At 45.8% G+C, this 24,554-nt stretch overlaps 3 protein-coding genes across 4 annotated transcripts; 2 read left to right on the top strand and 1 right to left on the bottom strand.

The window, feature by feature from the left end:
- The first annotated feature begins 8 nt into the window (after positions 1 to 8).
- LOC136512489 (kinesin-like protein KIN-10B) lies at positions 9 to 4,771 on the top strand. Of its 2 annotated transcripts, XM_066506449.1 has the most exons (18): positions 10 to 460; positions 555 to 738; positions 853 to 1,056; positions 1,159 to 1,339; positions 1,423 to 1,622; positions 2,100 to 2,365; positions 2,451 to 2,549; positions 2,625 to 2,658; positions 2,777 to 2,821; positions 2,909 to 2,959; positions 3,035 to 3,136; positions 3,236 to 3,302; positions 3,382 to 3,638; positions 3,729 to 3,775; positions 3,860 to 3,881; positions 3,965 to 4,033; positions 4,121 to 4,162; positions 4,371 to 4,771. In XM_066506449.1, exons 1-18 carry the CDS (start codon positions 246 to 248, stop codon positions 4,416 to 4,418), a joined length of 2,133 nt encoding a protein of 710 aa, XP_066362546.1. In that variant the 5' UTR covers positions 10 to 245; the 3' UTR covers positions 4,419 to 4,771. The 2 variants fall into 2 exon arrangements, with proteins under 2 accessions (XP_066362547.1, XP_066362546.1); XM_066506450.1 differs by lacking the exon at positions 2,777 to 2,821 and having other exon boundaries at positions 9 to 460.
- Positions 4,772 to 6,042: 1,271 nt separating this feature from the next.
- LOC136511827 (cytochrome b561 and DOMON domain-containing protein At3g61750-like) lies at positions 6,043 to 8,559 on the top strand. The gene is made up of 3 exons (XM_066505849.1): positions 6,043 to 6,350; positions 7,033 to 7,429; positions 7,786 to 8,559. The coding sequence occupies exons 1-3, from the start codon at positions 6,183 to 6,185 to the stop codon at positions 8,331 to 8,333; spliced, it is 1,113 nt and encodes a 370-aa protein (XP_066361946.1). The 5' UTR covers positions 6,043 to 6,182; the 3' UTR covers positions 8,334 to 8,559.
- A 5,901-nt stretch (positions 8,560 to 14,460) lies between these two features.
- LOC136511252 (putative cyclin-F2-1) lies at positions 14,461 to 14,781 on the bottom strand. Its single transcript, XM_066505390.1, has 2 exons — positions 14,632 to 14,781; positions 14,461 to 14,601 (listed from the first exon to the last, which is right to left on the bottom strand). The coding sequence occupies exons 1-2, from the start codon at positions 14,779 to 14,781 to the stop codon at positions 14,461 to 14,463; spliced, it is 291 nt and encodes a 96-aa protein (XP_066361487.1).
- Positions 14,782 to 24,554: the final 9,773 nt, after the last annotated feature.

Genomic DNA, 24,554 nt, shown 5'->3' with positions numbered 1-24,554 from the left:
AAAAAAAAATCCCCCACTCCTCCGCCGCCCCACCTCGACGGACGCAAATTCAAAAGGCGGCGAGGGCAACGGCAGGCGCTCCTCATTGTTAGCAACGGCTAATTAAGCCCACGCAAAACAGACCCTCTTCCTCCTCGGCTCCTCCTCAGCGGCCCCGCCTCGTCGTCGTCATCCCCTACACGGCCACACCCGACCAAGGAGGAACAACGAAGGGGAAGCACTGTTGCTCTCGGAGACAGAGGACTATGGAAGCAGCAGCAGCAGCCGCCACCGCTGCCCCGTGCCTCCCCTCTCACTCTCCGAGGGTTAGGGCCGCTCCGGTCAGAGTGGTCGCGAGGATTTGCCCCGGCGTGGACCCCGCTGGTTCCTTCCAGGTCGCCGCCCGCGTCCCCGATCCGGCCAATTCCTCCTCCGCTTCCGTCTCCTTCATCCCCATCATCAAGGAGGCCACTCCATCTGGGTACGTTTAATTGTTTTTCCTCCACCTTGCTCCTTGCCGATTATTTAAGATCCGGTCGATCTCATCAACTAAGCTGGCATATTTTGGTCTGCAGAAGCACGACTCCCCACAAGCATCGCGAGTACAAACTCGATTGGTGCTATCTCAACGACAATTCGGACACAGACATCTTCCAGAATGAGGTTAAACACCTCGTGGATAACATATTTTGCGGCGACGGACGCAACCACGCATGTGTAATCACTTGCGGTTCCATTGCCAAAACCCACCTCGTTATGGTATGTGTCTTTCATTTCTGATCAGATGTCTACTCTGAAAATTATAAGAACTGCATATTTTAACTGCCTTTCTGGTTTCAACCAAGTTCACTCATGATTGAATTTCTGATGCAGGGGTCCGAGGATCATCCTGGCTTGCTTACCCTGGCCATGGAGCGAATCCTTGACTGCGCCAAACCCATCAGGGCAACCGTCAGCGTTTCCTCTTATCAGGTGCTTCAAGACAGCCATGTCTTTGATATTTTGGAGCCCAAGGACAGCGAGGTTCTTGTGCGAGAGGATGCCGATGGAAGGACTCACCTCAAGGGCCTCTCCAAGGTACCCTATTTGCTTTTTCTTCTTCTTCTTCTTCTAAATTCATGTTCCTGTCTTCCTATTTTCTCAACCACCTGTTTCTTTGAAATTAATCACTTAATGCAGGTTGGAATCAATTCAATTCAGGAGTTTCAGAATTTGTGTTATGGGAGCGACAAGCTCCAAAATCCCACCAAAGCTTCCAACCAAGCTAGAGGGCACCGTGGTTTTATTATTTTCATTTCTAGAATTGATCAGAATGGCAGAGAATGCTCTGTAGCAAATATGCATTTTCTTGAGTTGGCAGGTATGTACTTTTCATGTGTGAACTACAATTTTATATACTATCTTTTATCACTAATTTAGTTTTTGTTCCCTAATTTTCATTAGGCTATATCAATAACAAGCAAAACAGCCATGGTGGAGGATTTGCTCAACCAAATTCTAAGAAGTCCTTATATGCCGTGATGGATGTTGTGCAATCTCTAAACAGCCACCAGAGCTTCATACCATATAGGAAGAGCAAAGTAACCCATATTTTGCAAGATTCTTTATGCAAGACAAGTGGTGCTTTATTAATAGCATGTTTGGTAAGGGTACTTGGCATTGACATTTTGTATGATGTATTTCTCTTAGGAGATTTTTAAGATAAATGACTTCTTGTATGTACCATAAATTAAATGGTTGCATTGTTTTGCTTTTATTGTTAATCTTCTATTGGTTTTGAAAAAAAAAAGTTCTATAAAGTGGAAGGTGGTTCAATAATATTGCTCAACTGCATGTTTCTTATCTTAAAATAAAATATATGACTACATGTTCTAGTGCCTTCGGAAACTCAAAAGATAGTGTATCCATGGAAGTCTTAGAAAAAGAATGTAGCTAGTTAAAGTTTTTGTTATCACTATTCACTGTTTCTTTATGTTGCTATTGTTTGACAGAATATGCATTTCTAAATTTAGCTTGGGCTATTTGTTATACCCTCCTCTATGTTACCTTACCATACTTGTTGGAATTGATACATTTCTACTATTACCATGCCAATCTAATGCTATGCATTCCTAGTGTAGGATGAAGTCTCCTGCCAAGATGCAGTCTCTACTCTGAGCTTGGCTTCGCGCTCAAGCCAAGTGGTCAATGAACAGTGCTACAACTTATCCTTAAGCACAAAAGGTTGTTCAAAGTCAAATGTAAACCTTTCAGTAAACGCTAAGAATTTGTCAACGTCATTGTTGCCTTCTATCCAGCAACGAAGTTCTATAGTGGAGAAGTTCGACAAAACTCAATTTAATAACAGTGCAGTAAAAGCAGCTCGAGCTCTCAATTCTAACAAGAGGTCACAGTTTGATTTTGTATTTACTACATTTGATACTAGCATTTTGTCAACATTTGAAACTAATGGTGGTTTTGGTGTTATTCAGATCTGAAACAAGCACACATTCAGTGAAAAAAGCTGTAAACATAGTCTCTGCTTCAACTAATTTGAAACACTCCGGTGCTAAGTCTATCATGAAAGGAAGGTAACACTATTGATTAAGTCATGATTATCTCAATGCTTTCCACAATACCACTAAAATTGATCTTTTGTTGTCCAGGAATTTGTTTTTTCGAACTACTAATTCATCAAAGGTACATAACTAAACTAGTTTCCTCTAATCCTTTCGCATAGTACGTAGGCGAGATGGGTACTAAAGTTGTCATTTTTATGTTACTAACTAATCCAAGTTGTAATTTATGAACTATGTAGGAAGATAAGAAAGATTTGGTGACAACTGCGGTAGTGAGACCTAAGGTTTGTATACTTAGCACATTATATGTACACTTGTCATTGATCATTAGTGAACATATTTATATATTAGTTTTCTGTGCAATTTCATAGGAGGTAGGGACATCAATTTGCATGGAAATCCAAGCCCTCCCGCCAATTGAGGTACTTTAACTTGTTTATTGCCATTGCAAGTAGATGCTAGTCTTAAAACTAATTATTGATTGGAGCAATATGCAGGAGAAACGTGGCGACACAAAAAACAGTGTAATATCATCTGAAATGCAAGAAGTAGTGCCTTGCAGTATGAAAGAACTAGTATCAAGTGATGTGAAAGAAGAGGTATACAACCCTTGAAAATAGGCAAATAGATGATATTTTGGTGTTTGCAATCCCAATCTGAATATCATTAATATGTATACTTTTTGTTCCTCTATTCAGGACCATTCCTCTTCAGCAGAGAACTTGTATGCTGACTTAGGCATGACATGCTCATCTAATGCAGCTGGTATAACATCTTTTAACTCACTCTATTTCTAAAGGTTAATTATGAAATGATAGTGTTCTCAATTGCCTTCACTTTCCAGATAAATCTACTGAGAAAAATCTAGCCAATGTTATCCAATCCTCTCCAAAGATAAGTGACCAACTGAGAGAGATATCAAACTCATTGAAGCTTCTCAGTACTATGCCATCGAGCATAGTAAAACAAAAGGCAGATATAGTTCATGCCAAACCCTTTGACATAGTTGAAGTAGAACCAAAAACTCCTGAGATCCACTTAAAAGTTGGGCACGTTGAAGATCCACAAGAGTCACTCAAGGCTCGCAGCACAGGGTTTAAGGCAAACTATTTTGAACTCATTACACACAGTCAGTATTGTACCATTAGTTTTGGTGATAAATCATTTATTCTTTTATCTTCACAAAAGCAGAAATCCCTGGCTAAAGAGTGTTTGTCGTTTATAAACAGCGCTAGCAAGTAAGTATTATCACTAACATATTATTTATTGTTGAGTCGAGTTTATTTATGTTTTTCTAATGCATGTTTCCATATCGATTGCAGGGAGCAGTTAAAAAGTTTAAAGGTAATCAGAATCTTAAAGATTATGCCCTCACCTTGAACGCAAGTAATTACTTATGTCTTGCTAACTTATTGTTGATGTTGTAGGGTATTGGAGAGAAAAGGGCAAATTTTATTCTTGAGCTTCGAGAGGAGTCACCAGAGCCATTGAAAGAGGTAAACCTTCTACATTGAATACTTAAGAAGTTTAAATTAAATAATATGAAGTGGAGAATATCACTTAAACTGATTTTCCCCTTCCAGATCGATGATCTTAGAAACATCATTGGGATGAGCAAAACAGAGGTAACTCTACTAAATCTATGTGTTTTGTTTTGTTCTTTAAATAAATACAATCAAATTATCCAAATGCAAAAAAATACTACACCATCACTAGAGAATAGAAGCAGTGCATATCTATTAGCCAAATGTACATCTTAGGTGATTTTAGCACATATGGTACATGGTAGAAAGGTTACTCACAGTTGGTACCTTGTATTTCTATTTCATTCAGATCAATAAGATGGTGTCAGGGATGATTTTGGATTCGGAGATGGACTAGGAAGGGTTATGTTGATTTCCACCTAGGAAAGGAGGCCATAGTTCTAAATAGTCCCAGTTTAAATATTGATGCTTGTTGGTAGTGGATTGCTGCAGAATCCAAATGCTCTCGAGTGTTGCTTGTGAGAATAATCGGATGTTTTCTTAAAAAAAATCAGGGATGTATTTGTTTCTTAAACGTCTTGTGGAGGTATAAGTTTTATACATGACGTGTAATGTAAATAGGAACAAAGATTTGGAAGGCTTTCAATGCTATGTTCGCTTGGCTGATAAGCCATGGCCGAAAGTACTGTTGGCTGATTTGTTGTGAGAGAAAAATATTGTTCGTTGGCTGAAAAAGTACGGCTTATAAGCCAAGTGAACAGGGTGCAAGTTTGTTGTAGCAGAAGCTATTAGTTACCCTGTCATATTGTCACTGGTTAGTACCTCGTGTGCTGAAGACTCAGCCTAACACTAATGATAGAACCGTGAGAACAGATTCAGTTTCGCAGTTGCAGTTGCAGCACCTAAAGGAACTACATCTGTTTGTTGGACTCTGAAGAGTGCTGTGCAGCAGCCAACTACCGCTAACAGAGTCCTGCTCACAACAATCTCTACTATTCTACTCCATCCGTTCCAAATTATAAATCATTTTGACTTTTTTGTTACATCTATTTTGCTATGCATCTAGATATAATAATATGTCTAGATACATAGTAAAATAAATGAACAACAAAGTTAAAGCGACTTATAATTATTATATCTAGGTGCATAAAAATGGATGTACCAAAAAAAAAATTAAAGCGACCTGTAATTTGGAAGGGTGACATTACTGATTCCGTCTATCAACAGCTGAGTCAAGACTCAGAATCCTGTCTCGGCAAGGATCTCAGGCAGCCGGTCAAGTTCACATCATCAGTTTTCCCTTTTCCGTCCCCTACCAGAAAGGCCTCGTTTAGATTGGGGTTAGAAATCAGTATTTGGCACTGTAGCACTTTCGTTTGTATTTGACAATTATTATCCAATCATGGTCTAACTAGGCTCAAAAGATTCGTCTCGTAATTTACAATCAAACTGTGTAATTAGTTATTTTTTTATCTATATTTAATACACTATGTATGTGTTCAAAGATTTGATGTGACGAAGAGAGAGTGAAAAAACTTGCAATCTAGACCAGGCCAGAGTTGCCCCGTACATCATTCTGTACTTTTACTTCCCGAAACATTTTCACGGCTGATAGACTTGAGCTGAAGCAGCCAAGATATTTATCACCTGAACTTGCACTACACACTTGTCATTCCCACACTCTTCAGTCCTCACTTCCCGAAAGCCACAAGATTTGTAGCAGTACACGAGTGGGTGCCCCCTTTCCTTTCGCCGCTTTTGCACTCCACCGGACCAGAGCACCACCACTTGAATCGCTTCCAAATCTGGAGCCGGAATGACACTGTGACACAGACACGGCCGAGAGGGACACCCAACCCAGCGGCGGCAGCTGCAGAGGCACCAACCATTGCTTCACTGACACCAATGATAAGCTGGCTGGGCTCCCAGCTGCAGTGACACACACCACCCACCCTCTCTGAGCCTGAGCTGAGATCCCCCATATCCCCAACCCAACGCAAAAAAGGCGAGGATAAAAAAAAATTTCGCACCACCAACTGACCACAACCTCCCAACTCCCTCAGTCGCCCCCTAAACTCGCAAGCAACCTGCGGCTGAGCTCCGTGCACCAGTTGTCTCGCGTTGCTGCCGGTGCTGCAGGCGGCATTGTCGGCGCGCTAGGATGGGTGGCATGGTGGCGTCGGTGGCGGCAACGCTGCTCGTCGTCCTTGGCGTGGCGTCGGTGGCGACGGCGCAGTTGGAGACCTGCAACGGCGACCTCCCGCCCGTGCTCGCCGCCAACTACTCCGGACTGGCCTGCCAGCCGGTCTGGAACAACTTCGTGCTCCGGGTACGTATGCTGTGTGTGGTCGGAGTCAGGTGGATAATTGAGCTGCTCAGTGTTCTGTTCTTGGAACCTCTGGCCATCTTTGTCGTGGTTGATGCTGTTCAGTGCAGCGTCGATGGTTGTTTAGGTTTGGTTTCTGGGCTTGAGATCTCTCAAGTCTCAAGAACAGGGGTGGGTGGATCTTGTTGCCTGCAGCTGCAGGCGAGATTGCCATAGTGAAATTCAGAGGCTCTGTTCACACTGTTGCTTACTGAACTTTCAGCAGATCAAAGGCTTCCAGCTGCAGTAGTCAACTGATATCTGATAAGGGATTTCTAGCTAATAACGATACAATTCTCGCAATCTGCAGTTTTTCAAGCATAATTCTTAGGATTAGAGTTCGTTTTGGTGGTAGTAGTAGTAGCAGTAGCTGAGCCAATAGAGGCTGAAAGCGTACAGTTCAGATAAAGGGAACCAACAGGCAACATGCAATGCATTATTGATCTACCTATCAAGAAAAAGAGAGTAATGCAAAGTAAATCCTCGGTTGTAGCTAGTAGTAGCATTATATTTCTACTCCCGATTGTTGTGATGAACTGCCGATCTATAGGGCGTACAGATACAGTACAGCTGCAAGCAGCATTTCTGAATTCTGACGTTTGAACCAAACCAATTCCTCTCGGATGGATCGATCATTGCAATGCAGTACCACCAGGACAAGAACAACGTGCTGCGGATCGTGCTGTCGGCGATGTACAGCACGGGGTGGGTGGGCATGGGTTTCTCCAGGGACGGCCTGATGATCGGCTCCAGCGCCATGGTGGGGTGGATCGGCAAGAAGGGGCTCCCCCACATCCGGCAGTTCGCGCTGCGCGGCAAGAGCAGCTCCAAGGTGGTCGTGGACCGCGGCTTCCTCGTCTCCAACGACCACGACCACACCGTGGTGGTGCAGCAGGCCAAGATCTACCTCGCCTTCCAGCTCAGGTTCTCCTACCGCCTCACCCACCAGCACATCATCATGGCCTTCGGCAACAGCATCCCCGTCAAGAACAAGCTCACCAGGCACCAGGACAAGACCTCCTTCACCTTCGATTTCACCACCGGTACGCTGCTCCTCCTGTTCTTGGTGAATGGAAAACTGCTTGCTTTCAGTTCAGAGTGATGTTGCACTGCACTTAGCTGAACCACTTGCAAGTTTGCAAGTGGAGAATAAAGAAATGCTTGCGCCTGAAAAATGAGCCGACAAGTCCACTTGAACTGCAAGCGGTCGTGTGTGTCGGTTGGCCAAAAAAAAAAAGGTTTTTGTTTCTTGAAGCTTCAGCGTCAGCTGACACTTTTTAGTTGCCAGACCGACATCAGTTGACATCGAAAAGCACTCGAGCCACCTGCTCGTTGCATTTCATGGCTTCATCATCTACCGTCCGTGTGATCGATCGGATCCCTATACTATGATCTGCAGGCAGAGCTTCGGTGGACGGGTCGTTCCCCTACGGCCTGCGGCGCGCGCACGGCGCGCTGAACGTGTTCGCGTGGGGCGTGCTGATGCCCATCGGCGCCATCTTGGCGCGCTACTTCCGGCGGATGGACCCGCTGTGGTTCTACCTCCACGTCGGCGTCCAGTTCGTGGGCTTCATCATCGGCCTGGCCGGCGTCGTCGCCGGGGTGGCGCTGTACAACAAGATCCAGGCCGACATCCCCGCGCACAGAGGCCTCGGCATCTTCGTCCTCTTCCTCGGCATCCTGCAGATCCTGGCCTTCTTCCTCCGCCCCAACGCCGACTCTAAGTACCGCAAGTACTGGAACTGGTACCACCACTGGGCGGGGAGGCTCGCGCTCTTCTTCGCTGCCGTCAACATCGTGCTCGGCATCCACGTCGGAGGCGCCGACAACTCGTGGAAGATCGGGTACGGGTTCAACCTGGCCGTCATCCTCGTCGCCGTCATCGCGCTCGAGTTCATGCTGTGGACGAGGTGGTCCAAGAACAGCACCTCCACCCCGACGTACTAGAAACCTGCTGCACGTTGTCGTGGATCGTGGTGGCGGCGACGCGAGGGGCAGCCCCTAATTTTTATTTTTATTTTCTGGTTCTTTTCCCAGGGTTGGATGATGTTGTGTTTGCCCTGACCCTGTTTTCTTGTTGGTTTTGTTCTTCGGAACTGCAAAAGTGTACTCGCACTGCCCATAGTTCTGCACGCCTGGGCCTGGTGGTATAGTGGTCCTCTATGATTCTTTATTTCTCGAGGCATGTTACAGCCGTGTATGATAACTTGACGAGAGTAAATATGACGAATGTAAGATGCTTTGTAGGATTTTTCTTTGATTTCTATTGAGCATTGTAGTAGAGATGTTAATAGAGTAGCGCATAATCTTGTTAGTTTAGCTGTTCAGTCAAAGCATGCTTGTATTTGGATCGATGAACCCTAGCTTCATTCTTGAAGCCCTGATGAATGACGTAACCCTATTCGAAAATCAATAAAGAACGTGGCTTCCTAAAAAAAACTAACGTGGCCATACATTTGTTGATGCCTAGCTCGTCCGGTGGACCTCCGTGCACTATAGCAAAAAAACTGTTATTTTATCTATCATTTTAAAATTAACTATGAACTAATATTTTTTTTTTGGCTTGACTGACTCTAGTTTTTCCGCATATTATAACAAGGAACTAGAACTGTGTCAAACGAGGTCTTCGTGTGCTATAGTCAGAAATAAACTACACTACTCACACATCAGAGCCCAACAATGCAGAAAAGTAACCGGGCCACACCCCAACCCATGCACAGGAACTCATCGCGTCAACCCACCTCATTGCGTCCTGAAACCGTATTTTTTCAGCGAACCAACGATGTTTTTCTCTTACAACAAATCAGCCAACGGTATTTTTCAGCCTGACTTATCAGCCAAGCGAACAGAGCAGCTCGTGATAAATGTATAGTCACAACTAGGAATAACACCAATTTGACGGGTACTCTGATCCTATACCCACATTCGCCATATGAGAGTTTACAATGGGATTATCGGTGCCTATGGTAGAGAAGTTCACCCATACCCGCAGCCAACGGGTAACCTGCATCCAATTTGACACCGAGCGCATAGGAATTATTACTAGCATTCAACAAATTAGACATTTAGTAATCAACACATCATGACAAGCACATAAGTATTTCAGACCAGCAAATCACCAAATGCAGTAGCAGTAGCATGCTAGCAGGGTGCGGAGTAGCAGGCGAGCGCGTGGGCGGTGGGCAGAGTGCGGACCGCGGACATTGGTGCCGGTGAGGTGCGCTGTGCTTGCGCAGTGCGCAGTGCGCGATGACCCGAGCGGCCGAGCCTGACTCCCCGAGCCCCGGCCACCAACTAGGGTCGAGTCACAGCCTCACCTCGTCACATCAGCCTCTAGGTGCTCCTCCTTCGCTACTCGGTCCCAACAGCGGTTTTCCACGTTTCGACCACGGGTTGAGCGACCGCAGCCCCGCACAGTCCGCGAATTTTTCTTCGGCCGGCAGCCCGGCAAGCAAGTGAAGCAACCAGGCACGGCACGGCCGCACGGCGCGCGCGGACGCAGACGCAGACGCAGATCAACGCCACCGGGTCGGGGTCGGCGGGTAGTACTGTTACTGACGCGCGCGTGCGTGCCCTCGTTTTTCTCTCAGGCCTCCGCACGCACGACGGCCCGATCGAGCACGCACCGGGCCCCCGCGGCAGACGCTGTCGAAGCCTGCTACTATACTCCCGTCGCTGTCGGCGCGGGCGTCACCGGGAGCTTCCGATGCTGGCGTCACGTCAGGCAGGGCGTTTGGATTTCCGTCGACCACGACCGCCCCGCCCGGCAACACGATGGATGGATCATAGATCGATGCCGTATCCGGAAGACGTGCTACGGATCGGAAAGCGACCGCAGGGTGGTGACTACTTTTAGCCGGCACACGGGTGACGACCGGCGGCACGACACCAACGCCAACCCTTGCACTTGCATAGGCGATATATACTAGCTATCTGACGATCGAGTCGTGATGATTGGCCCGACTCCTCACGGGGAAATGGGCGAAACGAGAGTGGCCACGTGACGTAGGTGTCGGCCGGTGTCGTTGTTGGCGAAATCCATCTGCGCTGCTAACCACAGTCTTCTGGTGAGTTGTTTGTGACAGCGTAACCACTAACCAGATGTATATATGCAGTCCTTCAGCTGTGCAGCCTGCTGGAAGCCTGGAATAGTGTGGACATGGATGTAGGCAGGGAGTATAGGGCTAGCTAGTTTCGGTCTTGGGCCTCTTGGCGGTCCGAAAGTTAGCAAGGACAAACACCGTACCCAGCAGAGACGCCTTAACTGGAAGCACCACCACGCTAACCCGATCGCTTGTTTTATAATCCGTACTTTTAACTTATTTTTTTAATTAAAATAATATTTTTCTCTCACAATAAATTAGTCAACAGGACTTTTAGCCATTACTTATCAGCCAAGCGAACGGGCCGAATGGCTTCTAGCTACATAGGCATGTCACCTGCACGCTAAAAAAGAAGTATCAAAACCTATTTATCATGTGTTTCTGGAGGTCAGATCGACACTTCTACAGTTGCATGCCAACAGAGGAAGAAATAGCCTCCATGCCTCCATTGCATGCTTAAAGCTACACAGTAACTGATGATATTATATGGTGTAATCCTTTTTTTTTAAAAAAAATATATCTTATAGCTATGAGCATGATGGCTAGAGATGACCCATACTCGCCTTGTGGAACCATTTAGAGATTAGTATACCTTGTTCATAATACAGCGTACCAAAATAAAATGGCAGCTTGAACGGACATGCATACACATACTAGTATACCGCCATGTCACTGTAGAGCTACGACACAACAATGGTTTTCGGCTACATATACACGTGTCACCAGCTAGCCTAGCTACTTGATGTGGTCTAAACGTCAAATCACTACTACAGAAAAAATTTGTAGCAACAGCTTAATTTTTCTTGTAGGGGAGGCTGGGGATGGAGGCGCCCTTACAGTGGACGTGCTCGGGACACACGAGATCAGCCGCCCCTACAAATGGCACAGTAGAGACAGCTGGTGATACGAGCCACCCCTACAAATAGATCGATTTGTAGCGGCGGCTCACTCACTAGCCGCCCTCGGTATTGTCATTTGTAGGGGCGGCTCAATCACTAGCCGCCCCTACAAATGCATTTGGCCCACTCTTAAATTCGCAGGCCCAATTAAGGTTGTAGATGATCTCGTCCATCCATCTTGACCCAACGGGGAGGATGCAATCTTCCTTGTATAAACGGACGCCAGAATCCCTATCCACACCCACCCCTTCCTTTTCCCAGCTCCGCCCCAGCCCTAGCCTGCGCCGCCACCGGCCACAACTCCCCAGTGCCTAGGCCTCAGCTCCCTCCCTGGCCGGTGATGACTACCGTGGGGAAGCGAATCATACTCGCAGCTGGAGAGAAAAGCTCGAGAGCCACACACCTCATTTCTCTCCTCCTCCTCCCATTCACGCGCTAAGAAACTACGGCGGCTGGGCGTCATGTGCGAGTCGGCACATCTGCACTAGCTCGACAGCCGAGCCCACGGGGGAGGGGGAGCGCGGCAGGGACTGCAGCGGCCGGATCTCTCGCGCCCTCGCTCGCGGCCAAGGCGATGACGACGGGATCTACGGTGGCGAGGTCCTGGCAGCAGTGGGCCCGTGCCTCTACGCCAGCTCGGGCGACAACCGGGCACACGGCGCGCGTTCCCTTGCCTGCTCGCCGATGGCCGTGGGCGTGGTGGCCTTTGCAGTTCCGGGGGCACGACGGTAATGGATGACGAGATCCCCTTCCTCCTCTCGATGAGATCAGGTGGCAACGACTCATCTCCACTGTCGGTTCGAATCTTATTATCAATTGTTTAGATTTGGTGCGTTTTCGTGAGATCTGGAGCATCTCGGCTTGGAGTCTATTATGTTGTTTTATGAAAGCGTGTTCTACAGTTTGCTTGCTCATTCTCTTTGTGCCGATAGCAGGAGCTGATCTTGTGTCTCAGATTTGCAGGTCAAGCAGCAGCTAGCCCAGTAGTTGCAATTCACCCTGCAGGAGGAGTTCAACATTGTTAGTCAGCAAGATTAGTCGTGCTCTCTCTGCAGGCCAGAGTTTACAACATTAACCACAGCTCGGCTCTGCCTTATTCTTTTGTTTCTTGCAATAAATGCATTTCGTTTCCTTGCAGCTAGCTGTAGCCGCAGTATCTGTTTGTGCTTGTGGTCAAATTTGAATTATATATGTTCTGGTCAGATTTGAATTATATATATATATATATATATATATATATATATATATATATATATATATTCTAGTCAAATTTAAATTGTAAATTTGATTTTTTGTGTGGAAAATATACTGTAGGGTCGGTTCTAGACTAAACCGCCCCTACAAACAGATATTATAGGGGCGACTGGTACTACAGCCGCCCCTACAAATCGATTTGTAGGGGCCGCCTCTATAAATGCATGATTTTTAGAGACGGTATGGTAGGAGCAGCTGGCCGAGCTGCTTATACAAAGCCTGACTAGCCGCCCCTACTAATCCTGTCTGTGGTAGCGAATGGTTCTCTGCTAATTTAAAAATAGTATATCCCACCGTTTAAAGAAACTAAAAAAATAAGTTATATATATCCCAAATGCTGACACAAGGGAAAGAAATGAAGTAATCACATCTAATCTTAAGGCTACTGGCTACATGGTAGCTGATGCTACCGAGTGTTGTCTCATAAAAAATTGTGTATCTTATAGTATGTAATAGCTATGAGCATGATGGATAGATGACTCACATTCGCCTTTGGGGTCATTGGGGATTATTTGAGTTGTTCTAATACAATATAACAAAACAAAACAGCGGTCTGAAGCATACAGATATACTAGGGTACCACATCGTCACTATAGAGCTACACATCAATATAATCCGTCTTATGATCTAACAATGTCAAATGTTTCTGCTAATTTAAACTAGTATATCCCATATATGATTCCAAGAAACTAAAAAAATATATAAGTTATAACTGAAATGCCGAAATAAAGGAAGCCGTCATCTCTTAAGGTTGCATATACACACTGATGATATTATAAACTCATCTTTGGGGGGGGGGGGGGGGGGGGGGGGGGCTTAGAGATTAATTCTTTTGTTGCTAATATACCCCGAGTAGACACATATACAAAGGTTGTAAATTTCGGCTATGGTTGAATTGAATGCGGCTAAGAAAAACTCCAGAGTTTTCAAACGGTTCTCCCATTAGTTTTTCTCTTTCCGCCAAAAAAAAAAAACTAGTCATTTTATGGTGTTTCACAATTATTGCCAACAGAGGCCGTGGTTGTAGCAAGCCTGTAGCCATAGTTTTTTTTTTTTTTTTTTGAGAATTATCTATTTGACACTGAAACAAACCAGTCTTTCATATTTGGCACTAAAAAAATTGAACTTTCTTATCTGTCATCAAATTGAAATTTTCTTCCGTAAATAGCACTGCCGTCAATTTTCACCTGTAACGATGTTAAGTGGTTTACAAAATGACGTAAGTGCCCTTGTTTGTAGTAGGCGTTTGGAGTACGCACGCATGTTGCTGCTACTTCTACACGCATGCTGTTGCTGCTGCACAAGGCTGATAGTGCTACCCAGACAGGGTCTAGCCGAAAAAGGTTTGTACCATCTATTAGCAACAGCAGCAGCAGCGTGTTTGTACAGGTCAGTCAATGCATGGCAATCAGCATTGACAGGGGAGACAAGAAATAGCTTTACTGAGCAGTGCTCTCCCAGTGTACCATCATCTGGACGCACTCTGGCCACACCCACAGGTTCTCATGCATGTTGTATATCGCTTGTATGCAGTCGCTGAGCTCCTCGAGCGTATAGCCTGCATCCACCGGCACCACCGTCGAATAGTACAGGGTCGTCCTCGCCAGCAAGATCGCCGACGCGGCCATGACGGATGGCAGGAACGCCACACACCTGTAGTCAAGCAACGCCATGTCGGCCAGGTGATGCGCCAGGCCCTGACCACCTCCTCCTCCTGGCTGTGCCTCATGAAGTGCTCGACGAACATGTAGGCCGTGGGTCCGCTCTGGCGGTAGCCGAGCACAGCAACCAGCTCGAGCTCTAGTCGATAGCCTCGCTTCAGGTGCACCCAGCGTACATGGCGACGTGGTCGGAGTTGATCTTCAGCACGGTGTTCTTGTCCTCGTACTTGGCCGCTACGAAGATGGCTGCGGCGCCGAGGAGGCAAATCTGGCGCTCATCGCGGTTGATCTTCTTGGCCTACAGGAACCAGTCGACGAAGGAGACTACGCGGTGGAACGCTCCCGGGGCGAGGTCGTAGTGTGTGGAGAAGCGATGCATCTTGTCGATGAGGTCGGCGCGGTCCATCATCATCATCTCCCCTCCCTGTCGATGGCTGAGGTAGTCTGGCGAGGGAGGTTCCATGGCCTCTGTCTCCATGGTTCAGAACGTGGTGTCGATGTCAGTGTCGTAGTCATACTACGGCTGCTGCTTCATCTTGGGCGACGTCTTGATGGTGACCACATCGGCCTCGGTGGCATCGTCGCTGTAGCTGAGCGGCGCTGCAAGCACCACCGCTGCTGCTGGTGTCCTTGGGGAGCCATCAGAAGCATCCACCAGCATTGAAGCAAAGCCGGCGGCTGGGATTCGAACGCTCCGAATACCGTGGAGAACGGCCTAGAAGTCGCTGTCCTTGTAGTCGTAGTGATAGTTGTGTCACCGAGACCGCGTAAGAAACTCCTGAGGCGGCATCGGTAGGTCCACGGCAGCGGGGACGCGAGGGCGCACGGCGGCATGTATGTCCCGAAGCAACGCGTCGATGTCGGCGTCATCGTCCACGCCATAGTCGCACCAGCGCACCGCAGCAGGAGCGACCTCCACGTGCGTCGTGGCCATCGTCGTCCTCTTCATCATGTCTGCGCCAGCGAGGCTGGGAAGGACGAAAGGAGCTACGGTGCACATGGTGGAGATCGCAGGAAGCTAGCAAGCGGTCTTGGCAGAGAACTAGGCAGTGCCTGCAGCGACGATATGATGACGGCGACACCACCCCGGCGTGGAGTAGCAACTCGCCCACCAGCGACGTCTCCTCACCGAAGTCGACCGTCAGCAGCGAGAGTGCGCTGGCCTACTACTTCGACGGCGACAGCGTGCTCAGCTTCGACGAGTCCAAGGTCATGATGAACGCAGCAAGCAGCCTTGTGCAGCAGCAGCATCATGCGTGCAGAAGTAGCAGCAGCAGCATCATGCGTGCAGAAGTAGCAGCAGCGTGCGTGCTCCAAACGCCTACCACAAACAAAGACACTTACGTCATTTTGCAAGCCACTTAACATCGTTACAGGTGAAAATAGACGGTAGTGCTATTTACGGAAAAAAAATTAACTTGGTGCTAGATAAGAAAGTTTAAAATTTTTAGTGCCAAATATGAAAGACTGATTTGTTTCAGTACCATATAGATAATTCTTCCTAGTTTTTTCTTTTCTCCCTATTGAGATGGGTTTTAGTTTTGGCCTTGGCAGTGCATAAGCAACCGCAAAAATAGCCCCTAAATATATGCTGCATTCAAGCACCACCACATTACCATAGAGCTACGCAACAATGGTTAGCAACTACATGGTACATGGTACATGGTACATGGGCATATTTGTCATGTGGTCTAAAGGTCAAAAGCTTTTCTGCTGATTTAATGTATATCTCTCTTTTTTATTTAAAGAAACTATATATCTCAGCTACCAACGGAAGGGAGCAAAATAAAGTCATCACCTCTTATGTTAAGGCATCTCTATAGCTCTACTAAACCCCACCGCTAAAAATATTAAAATACATATATGTCTCAAATGCAAATAAATTAAACTTATCATCTCTAGATATTAAGGCTACATTGTCATGGATATTATCAGCTGTCGTTTATAATATAATAGGAAATATCTTATGGCTATGTATATCTATCTATCTATCTATCTCTACTTAAATCTCACCGCTTAAAATATTAATATAAGGCATATATATGTCAAATGACAAATAAACTTACCATCTCTGGACTCAATGCTACATTGTCACGGATATTACCCGCTGTCGTTTATAATATAATAGAAAATATCTTATGGCTATGTATATCTATCTATCTCTACTTAAAGCCCACCGCTCAAAATATTAATAAAAAACATATATGTTTCAAAAATACCAAATAAACTTACCATCTCTGGACTTATAGGCTACAGTGTCATGGATATTATCAGTTGTCGTTTTTAATATAACAAAAAGTATATCTGTCGACACAAAATTTTCGTCTCTGTGCCGAGGACACACGTAGCAAGCCGGAAGGGTCCGCTCGATGGAGCAGATCCGCCTAGCTTCAGCGCAAGGGTGGTCGATCCTGCGTAATTCTCCCGAGACGCGCCAGTCAATTTGACCCTGCAATTGACAAGGAGAGAAAGCTCATCAGTAATTAAGGGTGGAACGTGCCGATGTTGCCAGACAGTTCCGAATGTGCGGCTCTGAGAGCCAATATGAGAAAAGATCGACTAAATAGCCGATCCCAGCATATTTACAAGAATGAATCAGTTAAAGCTCATGGGGTTGTATAAGAAGAATCGGTTATCATTAAAGATAAATGTTATTTAAGAAAATATTAATCAATAGCAATAAGGTATCAGCGATGATTGGTCTGTACTGAGCCAATGATTATAAGTAACCGAACTTCTTTTTATATAAAGAAACAATTCAACATCACTTAACCATTTAATAAAGATAAATCTAATGAACATGTTAGATCTCATCTATCGTCATGACCAGTGGGGTATGAAGCAGAATCATATAGGCCGTAGAAACAACAATAGACTCGATGACCCTAACTCATTACTAATATCAGTAGGGCATGAGGCAGAATCATACAGGTCGTAATACAATAACAAGATCATGGGGCTAACATATCTTTCAACTTATCTATACTTCAACGATCTCGTAATATGAACTGTTCATGAAAGCATTCGATATCAGCTAAAAAGCCGTTTCAGGCATAGCGCACAGTTAAGGTCATGCCTTCTCAGGAACGGGTCTACCAACTGACGATCCCCGCTCCACGGTGCCAATAGTGGGGTGAGAGGCAGAATCCCACAGGTCATGATGACAGGCCATGGAATGGTTTTTATTAGCTAATAGATCTACTCAAGATCGGACATGCCTTAACCGCACGCTATGCACGATTAAGATTGACGCAAAACAGCCAATAAAACATAATTCATCGCTTAAGATGTAGATTAGATCAGCTTTAAATTAGCAAACGATGAGTTAAACAAGATGTAAGGCCGATCCAGATCAATTTCAATCGGGTAGAATGATATTGCTGTAATTAGATAAACAATGAAAGTAATAAGCAATATCAGTAACTTAATGAATCTACCAAAGACTGCCATGCTAAGGTAGAGCCGATAACTTGACCTTGATCTAATTCAAGCAGTGGGGTGTGAGGCAGAATCACACATGCCATACTTGAATTAGACAAGAGTCGATAACTAGCCTATACCAGAGTCGCGGTGGGGGTCGACCAGATCGATGCAGCCATACGAACAGAGGTATAAACCATGACGGTACTTACAGGCAAGCAGTGGAGGTCGATCGGATTGATGCAGCCATACTTGCTGAAGAACTCGCCGAGATCTACTCTATTACTCCTAAGGGGTGGCCGGAGCCAAAAAAAGTAATTGACTTTGTATTTGATTGGTTGATGATCTTTTACAATAGCCGAGGTTTGGTATTTATACCTGGAGTCTAACAACGAACCTAACTCGAGTACGACTTAATACAATCTTTGGTATAATGAAAACATTCCTAATTTAAGATAACTTGGACACTAATCTTTCCCTTTTTGTAGAGTCCAGCATGTCTCGTCCCAGTGCCGATCATAACCTATGTCGTTATCTGCTGGCGCTATATGAAGAAAGCCAATTCTAGTGTTGCATCCGAATCAGCTGGTTTTGATCTGCACGCAACTGATCCCTTGCTGTCATGATCCTGGGAGCTCTCGAGCTTCTGAGATCCTTCTTCCAAATTCCGGTGTAAACACATGCCCCCAATTTTGGGATAAAAGAAATTTTATTCCAAAATTACCATGCCTGTATTCCCGATAGGCCCGCCGTCATGGGTAAAGAATCTTGATCAGGGGTCTACTGTCTGTCGCCGCCTATGTCAGTTCATGAGCCCATGCTTCAAAAACTTTTACGGAGCCTCATGGGTCTTTGGATTTATCTTCCCGGGCCGGTTATAAAACGCCCATCTAACTCTAGCGAGAGCAACTCAACAATTCAGCCATGCTTTGTTTTCATCTACTCTCTCGAGTGCCTCCAGTTCCACCAGACCCTCCAAGCCCTCGCAAACACAATTCAGCCATGCTTTGTTTTCATCTACTCTCTCGAGCGTCTAGAAGAATTCTTGTGCATAGGGTGATTGCGTTACTTATCCTAGCGCCTCGTTGAGCAAGAAGACCAGTCATTTTGGTTAGAAGAATCCTTGTGATATCACCTGAGTCTTCTCTTCATGCTCACAAAGATGTTCTAGTGTTTGCGAGGGCTAGAATGTTTGATCACCTTCCCCTTGTTATTCCTCCAAACGCCCACCGAGAAAGCCTCAGGCTTTTTCCCCATAGTTCCTCAATCTATTGAGAAATCTATTGAGCATATGTCAGGCGGGCGACCTTTCTTTTTCTCGGATATGACTTTATTGATGGGCCGATGTGACTTGGTTCATAATAAATTTCGACCTTGTGGAAATTCGGACTCCCTTCAATCCAAAGAAGTTCTGGTGAGTTAATCCCTGGTCAATGTATCCACCCCATGATATTTTGTAATTTGGGGAAGTAATAAATTCGAGTCCATTATCTCTTCGTTATCCATCCCCTGAATTCCTGGAGTGTCGTTCCACCTCCGTTTCCAATTCATATCTTTGGCGAAATCTATCTTTCTACATCCCAGGGCTATATATACGGGCTATGGTTGTGGATCTAACAACAACCCGCTTTGCTCAAACCTTCTACATCCTTATACAGTTCCTGCTCTTCTGTAGGTTTGAGATTATGGAGAACAAGATGGCTACTATGGAGGGCCTCGATGGATTTGTATCATCGTACCATCGCATCCATCATCAAGAGGGTGCATCTCGTGATGCCCTCACTGCCTCAGGGAATAGGGCTGATTCTATTCGGCCTATGGGGCCCTCTTCGTCGATCGCTCATCGCCAGTTCCTTTGTCATCAGAGGAGGCAGTTTGACGATGACGATCTGCTTGCCTCCATCGATCGGCATGGCCAGAGCCTCGTTGAATGCCTCTCCCTTGCAGAATTGGCCCTGGCCATGGCTAGATGTCGATCACCTTCCGGGGTCGATTTAGTGGAGGATAGGTGGCCAAGGCCGAGGCCAGGATTATGGGTAAGATACATGTCATATCCTCTTTTCTCTTTCAGTTTCATCTTCAAGGCTCTGATCATCTCCCCTTTGAATCTTTTAGATCTATCCGCCCAACTGGAGAGTCTTCGATCAGCTACGGATCATGTGGTGGGATTTGTCGATGCCAGGGGCGTCGTTCCGATGGTTCGCTTGCACGACATCCTAAATCGTGTCAGGGAGACCGCCCTTCATGGAGTTCGTCATGGAGCCGCCATGGCGTTGGCTGCTGCCCAAGCCCGTTCGGGCCATAATCTTCAGCTTCTTCCCCATGGCTTTCCAGACGCAGCATACCTCGGAGAGCATGAGCGCTTGGTTGAGGATTCTATGAGTGTCGCCAATTCTGTAGCTTTCAATACCCTAGCCGATGATATAGTAAGCAAAGTTTTTCCCGGCCTATAGTTTGTAATAGGTGACATTTGGCAAACAATTTCTTCGCCTTGAGTGATTCTCCTTTGCTCCGTGCTTCATACCTCGTTCGTGTTCACTTTGGGCGATATACATTGTGCTGGTCTTTTACCCTCCTGGGTTTATTTTTGCACTAGAAGTGATACCCTTCTGGTATCGGCTAGCCGAGAAAATTGGTTGCCAAGCATAAATCCAAACGTCAGGGTAATATTCCTTTAAATATTCCCCATTCGATTGCTTTGTCGAATCCTTTCCCTTCTCAGTATTTTCGGAATACAAGTATTACCAGGCGCATAACATTTGATCCGATAAGGTCCTTCCTAGTTGGGTGACTTTTTTGCCGGATCTGCTGCCCCCTGACTCGATCGGCGATTTTATTTTCTAGACTAAGTCTCCTTCAGAAAATTGCTTAATTTTGGCCCTCAATCCTTAGTTTATCGGCTTCAAAGTTTTTGAGAGCGCGCAACCGAAAGTAATTCAAATCTTCTGAGTTGTCCATTACAAAATTCTTGTAGTCTTTGGTTGGTAAATCGTTCGGCTCCTCTACTCTTGGCTCTAAACGTAGTCCATGCCAGGTCATTCTAGAATCTTACTGTCATTGATTGTCACAAGTCCAGTCTGGCTACGATACCTGATGTCATCCAACAAGAGAAACGGGAACTACTGGTTAAGGTCAGAACAGGTCGAGCTATCTGAATCAGCCTCAAGATCATCAACTTGTGTAGAATCGACCGTATTCCCTATTATTCAATTGCATTTTTGTTTCGGCCAAAGAGCCGATTCAATACAGCCTATCCTAGACTCCTGATCTTAATTTAATTAAGTCTGGAAACACGACTTTCATTTAAAAGAGCCCTTCGATCTTCTATCCTCGGTCATCTGATGTTGTATTCTCTTCGATATTGGTGAAGTGGCGCTTTGCCTCCTATTAATTGCGGTTGCCTTTTGCATGTTTTGAGGCATCCGTCCCTTCGCTTCATGTCTTCAGATACCAGCCAATGGCTTTTGCCTCGAACACATCTCCATCCGTAATTGTTCCTTTGCTCTTCTCCGCCCGCTAAAAACCCTGTAGCAGTTCTTTCTTCTCCCTTTCGTAGATCCGATCACTCTTCATGGCCGGTGAAGACCACTGAGGCAAACATGCGGTGGAGGAAATCCTGAAAGAGAATATGCCGATGAACCAGCGTCTCCGGCGCATGAGGTGAGATTGACATTTCTTGTTTATGATGATGAATAGTTCTAACTCGCCTACAGGTTTGTTGTGAATGACAGTCTCCGTCCCCTTCCCAGGGCCGGTGGGCCTTCTGACGTCGCATCTTCTATGCCGGCCTCATCATCGAACTCCTCTAATTCCTACAACGGCGACGACGCCCGGCGCTTCCTTCATGAGTGGAGGATGGCCTAGAACTGTTACTCCAAGGCGACCTGGGAGACCGGCCAACTAGAGATCCACCTCGGGGTTTCCTAGACCGCTCTTCATGCGGTCGAGGAAGAGGCTAATGCCGCTCGAGCATGGCTGACTGAATCAGATGCTGCGATGGCAGGCACGATGAGCCTTAGGAATGTCTTTATTCTGATCTCGGCTATTTTTATCTTGATAGCTCTTCTTCTTCTGTGATCACCAGCGTTGACGGTGCAGTTGGGGTCTCTCCAACTGGTGGCGAGCACGGCCGTGGATGCCGTCAATGCTCGGGGTTCCTCTATCGATGCTCGTCTTCAAGACATCTTGGCCCATGTTCAGGAAATCGCCCTCCACGGCGTTCGCCATGGGGCATTAGTGGCGCTGACTGCGGCGCAGGTTCGGACAGGGTATGAGCTCCATGCCATGGAGACTGGTTTCCTAGTAGGCGACGACCCTGAGGAGCACGAGGACCTGCTTGAAGAATTCACCATGGCAGCGGAGGCCGTAGTGGACTTCACATCCGCTTAGGATGTGGTGAACAAGGTCTTTGATTAGTTTGTACTTAGGGGAACCAATGAACAAAGACTTCTCTTTCATAAATGCGCCTCATTGCGATGTACTCGTGCATGACTATGAATGTTTCTTTTTGTTTTTGCTCTGTAGGGGATACATATCGTATCGGCTTTCGCTGTCTTTGAAGATTTTCACTTTTTGAACTAGAGGTGATACTCCTGGTATCGGCTATTAGAGCCTTAGGATAACATTTCTTCATGCATTTTTCATTCCAAAAGATCAAACGATCGATCAATCCAAGTCAAACATCTTATTAAGCGAAACAGAACTTCTCTTAAGAAATCCATTAACTCTGAATCGCACTTACACTTTAACTCAGCATTCATGTGCGTCGGCCTAAACCCATCTCCAAGACTCAATGCTTATTTTTCCTTAACTCAATGACCGACGCAACACCACGACTATTGATCAAAACAAACTCTCAGAGCCGATTGCTTGAACCGGCTGTTGGCCTTCATTATTAATCCTGATGAAGCCTTCTTCCCATGTTTTGCCAGAAAGGCATTCGAAGTCTCCTAGCTCCCAAAACACTGGGTCGGCTATCGCAATACTCATAGACTCATCAGCACGAACCACCTCGACATGATCTCCATGCCATTGAATCACACACTGATGCATGGTCGATGGCACACAACAGTTTGCATGAATCCAGTCACGATCGAGGAGCAAACTATACGAGCCTTTTCCATCGATAATAAAGAATGTGGTGAGCAGAGTTTTATTCCCGATTGTCAACTCGACGTTTATTGCCCCCCAGGTCTTGGGTGTATTTCCTCCAAAGTCTCTAAGTATCATATCGGTCTCAAGCAGATCTCCTGGTCCCTTGCCAAGTTTACGAAAAGTAGTGTAAGGCATAAGATTGACAAAAGTACCTCCGTCCACCAATATCTTGTTCATAGGCTTCCCATCAACAAAACCTTTCATATATAAAGCCTTTCAGTGTTGATGCTTGACTGGCTTATCAAATATTGCTTGCTGCACAACCGTTAACTTGGCAACTATCTCTTCATACTCTGATTCATTGAAGTCTAAATAAACTTCTTGATCTGTCGGAGCTCTGAATCCTGATGGCAACAGAAAAGTCATTTAGACATTAGCCGATGGTTGCTTTCTATTGGCTGTTTGCTTGGTATGCCACACTTGAGTTTTGCTGGATGGCTGAGCCTGTTCCGTCTCTTTATTCCTTAGGCGTTGCACCCTTCTTTTCTGGCTTCTTGTCAATCCTCTAGGGCACCATTGGCCCTCCTGCCAGACATATTCCCTTTGGTTGCTTCCTTCTTCATGATCAGCCCAGTCTTGGTCAACAACTCTTTTTCCCAACCGATCATGAATACTTTTATTTTTTAAGCGCCGATCCATGTTATTGTGTTGATATGTATCTTGGGCATGGATAGACCGGCGGTTGATTTGAGATTGCCTAAATTCCCAATATTGATTGCTGCATTCTAGATAGTTATGTCTGGCAGGCAATTTCAAGCCTTTGTTCCAGCAGTATCTGAAGAAAGGACAACTCCAGTGCGATTCGGCTTGCTTCCTTTCATACCTTTCTTCTTCCAATTGACGCTGGTGTTCTTGATCCTCTAGCCACCACTGATAATCCTTTTCTTTCTACCGCTTCCAATTATTCAACAGGATTTGAGATGTAACTCACGGCTTCGTCGCTCCATCCTTTGATGTTCCCCCCTGCTCATATCGACTCCTCTACTGATCATGATGTTTTCTAATCTCTCTATATTCATCAGCCGATATTTGCATCTTGGGATCAACTGTTTCAGCTTCTCTCGATCTGGTCGATGTTAGGACCTTAGCCTTTCCTTTTAATATCCCAACATCAACCATATTTTGATCTCCTGGGAAAGGATTATCATCAACTTTTATCTTTCGAGGCGTATCAAACTTGAGCCTCCCTTGTTGAATAACCCTCTGTATGTGCTGCCGGAAAATTCTGCACTCATTAATGGAATGAGAAGTAGCATTATGGAACTTGTAGAACTTCTTATTCTTCAACTGTTCAGGGGGTAACATAACATGATTGTCCAATAATTTGATCTGGCCCTTCTCAAGTAAGAAGTCAAAGAGCTTGTCCGATTTTGTGACATCAAAGCCATAGCTCTCCTTGACTCCTCTTCCCCAAGAATTTGGCAATATTACTGTCTTCTTGCCCTAATTCCATTCAGCTACAGCAACCTCCTCTTCTTCGTCTTCATAGCCGTCTTCAATTGAGTATGGATCATAAGCTTCGGCTATTGTGGTGCTCTTCTAGAATCGGGTATCTCTACGCATACTCTAGAATTGGCTATTGAGTGCTGCCACCTGTTGAGCCAATTATTCCAAGTTGTCAAACTCTTGTCCTAGCAGCTTTTCTTTCTATATTGGCAGCATTCCTTGAACGGCCAG

This window comes from Miscanthus floridulus, chromosome 16 (genome assembly GCF_019320115.1).
Source record: "Miscanthus floridulus cultivar M001 chromosome 16, ASM1932011v1, whole genome shotgun sequence".
Classification (NCBI taxonomy): Eukaryota; Viridiplantae; Streptophyta; class Magnoliopsida; order Poales; family Poaceae; genus Miscanthus; species Miscanthus floridulus.
The sequence above is the reverse complement of the archived record's forward strand: the minus strand, read 5'-3'. Positions and strand labels throughout refer to the sequence as shown.

Excerpts from the sequence above, each read along its gene's own strand:
- LOC136511252 (XM_066505390.1), bottom strand. The coding sequence starts at position 14,781 with ATGGAGACAGAGGCCATGGAACCTCCCTCGCCAGACTACCTCAGCCAT. Across the intron at positions 14,602-14,631 it reads CCCCGGGAGCGTTCCACCGC|GCCAAGAAGATCAACCGCGA; the intron begins GTAGTCTCCTTC and ends TGGTTCCTGTAG.
- LOC136511827 (XM_066505849.1), top strand. The coding sequence starts at position 6,183 with ATGGGTGGCATGGTGGCGTCGGTGGCGGCAACGCTGCTCGTCGTCCTT. Across the intron at positions 6,351-7,032 it reads GGAACAACTTCGTGCTCCGG|TACCACCAGGACAAGAACAA; the intron begins GTACGTATGCTG and ends ATTGCAATGCAG. Across the intron at positions 7,430-7,785 it reads CACCTTCGATTTCACCACCG|GCAGAGCTTCGGTGGACGGG; the intron begins GTACGCTGCTCC and ends TATGATCTGCAG.
- LOC136512489 (XM_066506449.1), top strand. The coding sequence starts at position 246 with ATGGAAGCAGCAGCAGCAGCCGCCACCGCTGCCCCGTGCCTCCCCTCT. Across the intron at positions 1,057-1,158 it reads ACCTCAAGGGCCTCTCCAAG|GTTGGAATCAATTCAATTCA; the intron begins GTACCCTATTTG and ends CACTTAATGCAG. Across the intron at positions 3,639-3,728 it reads CTCGCAGCACAGGGTTTAAG|AAATCCCTGGCTAAAGAGTG; the intron begins GCAAACTATTTT and ends TCACAAAAGCAG.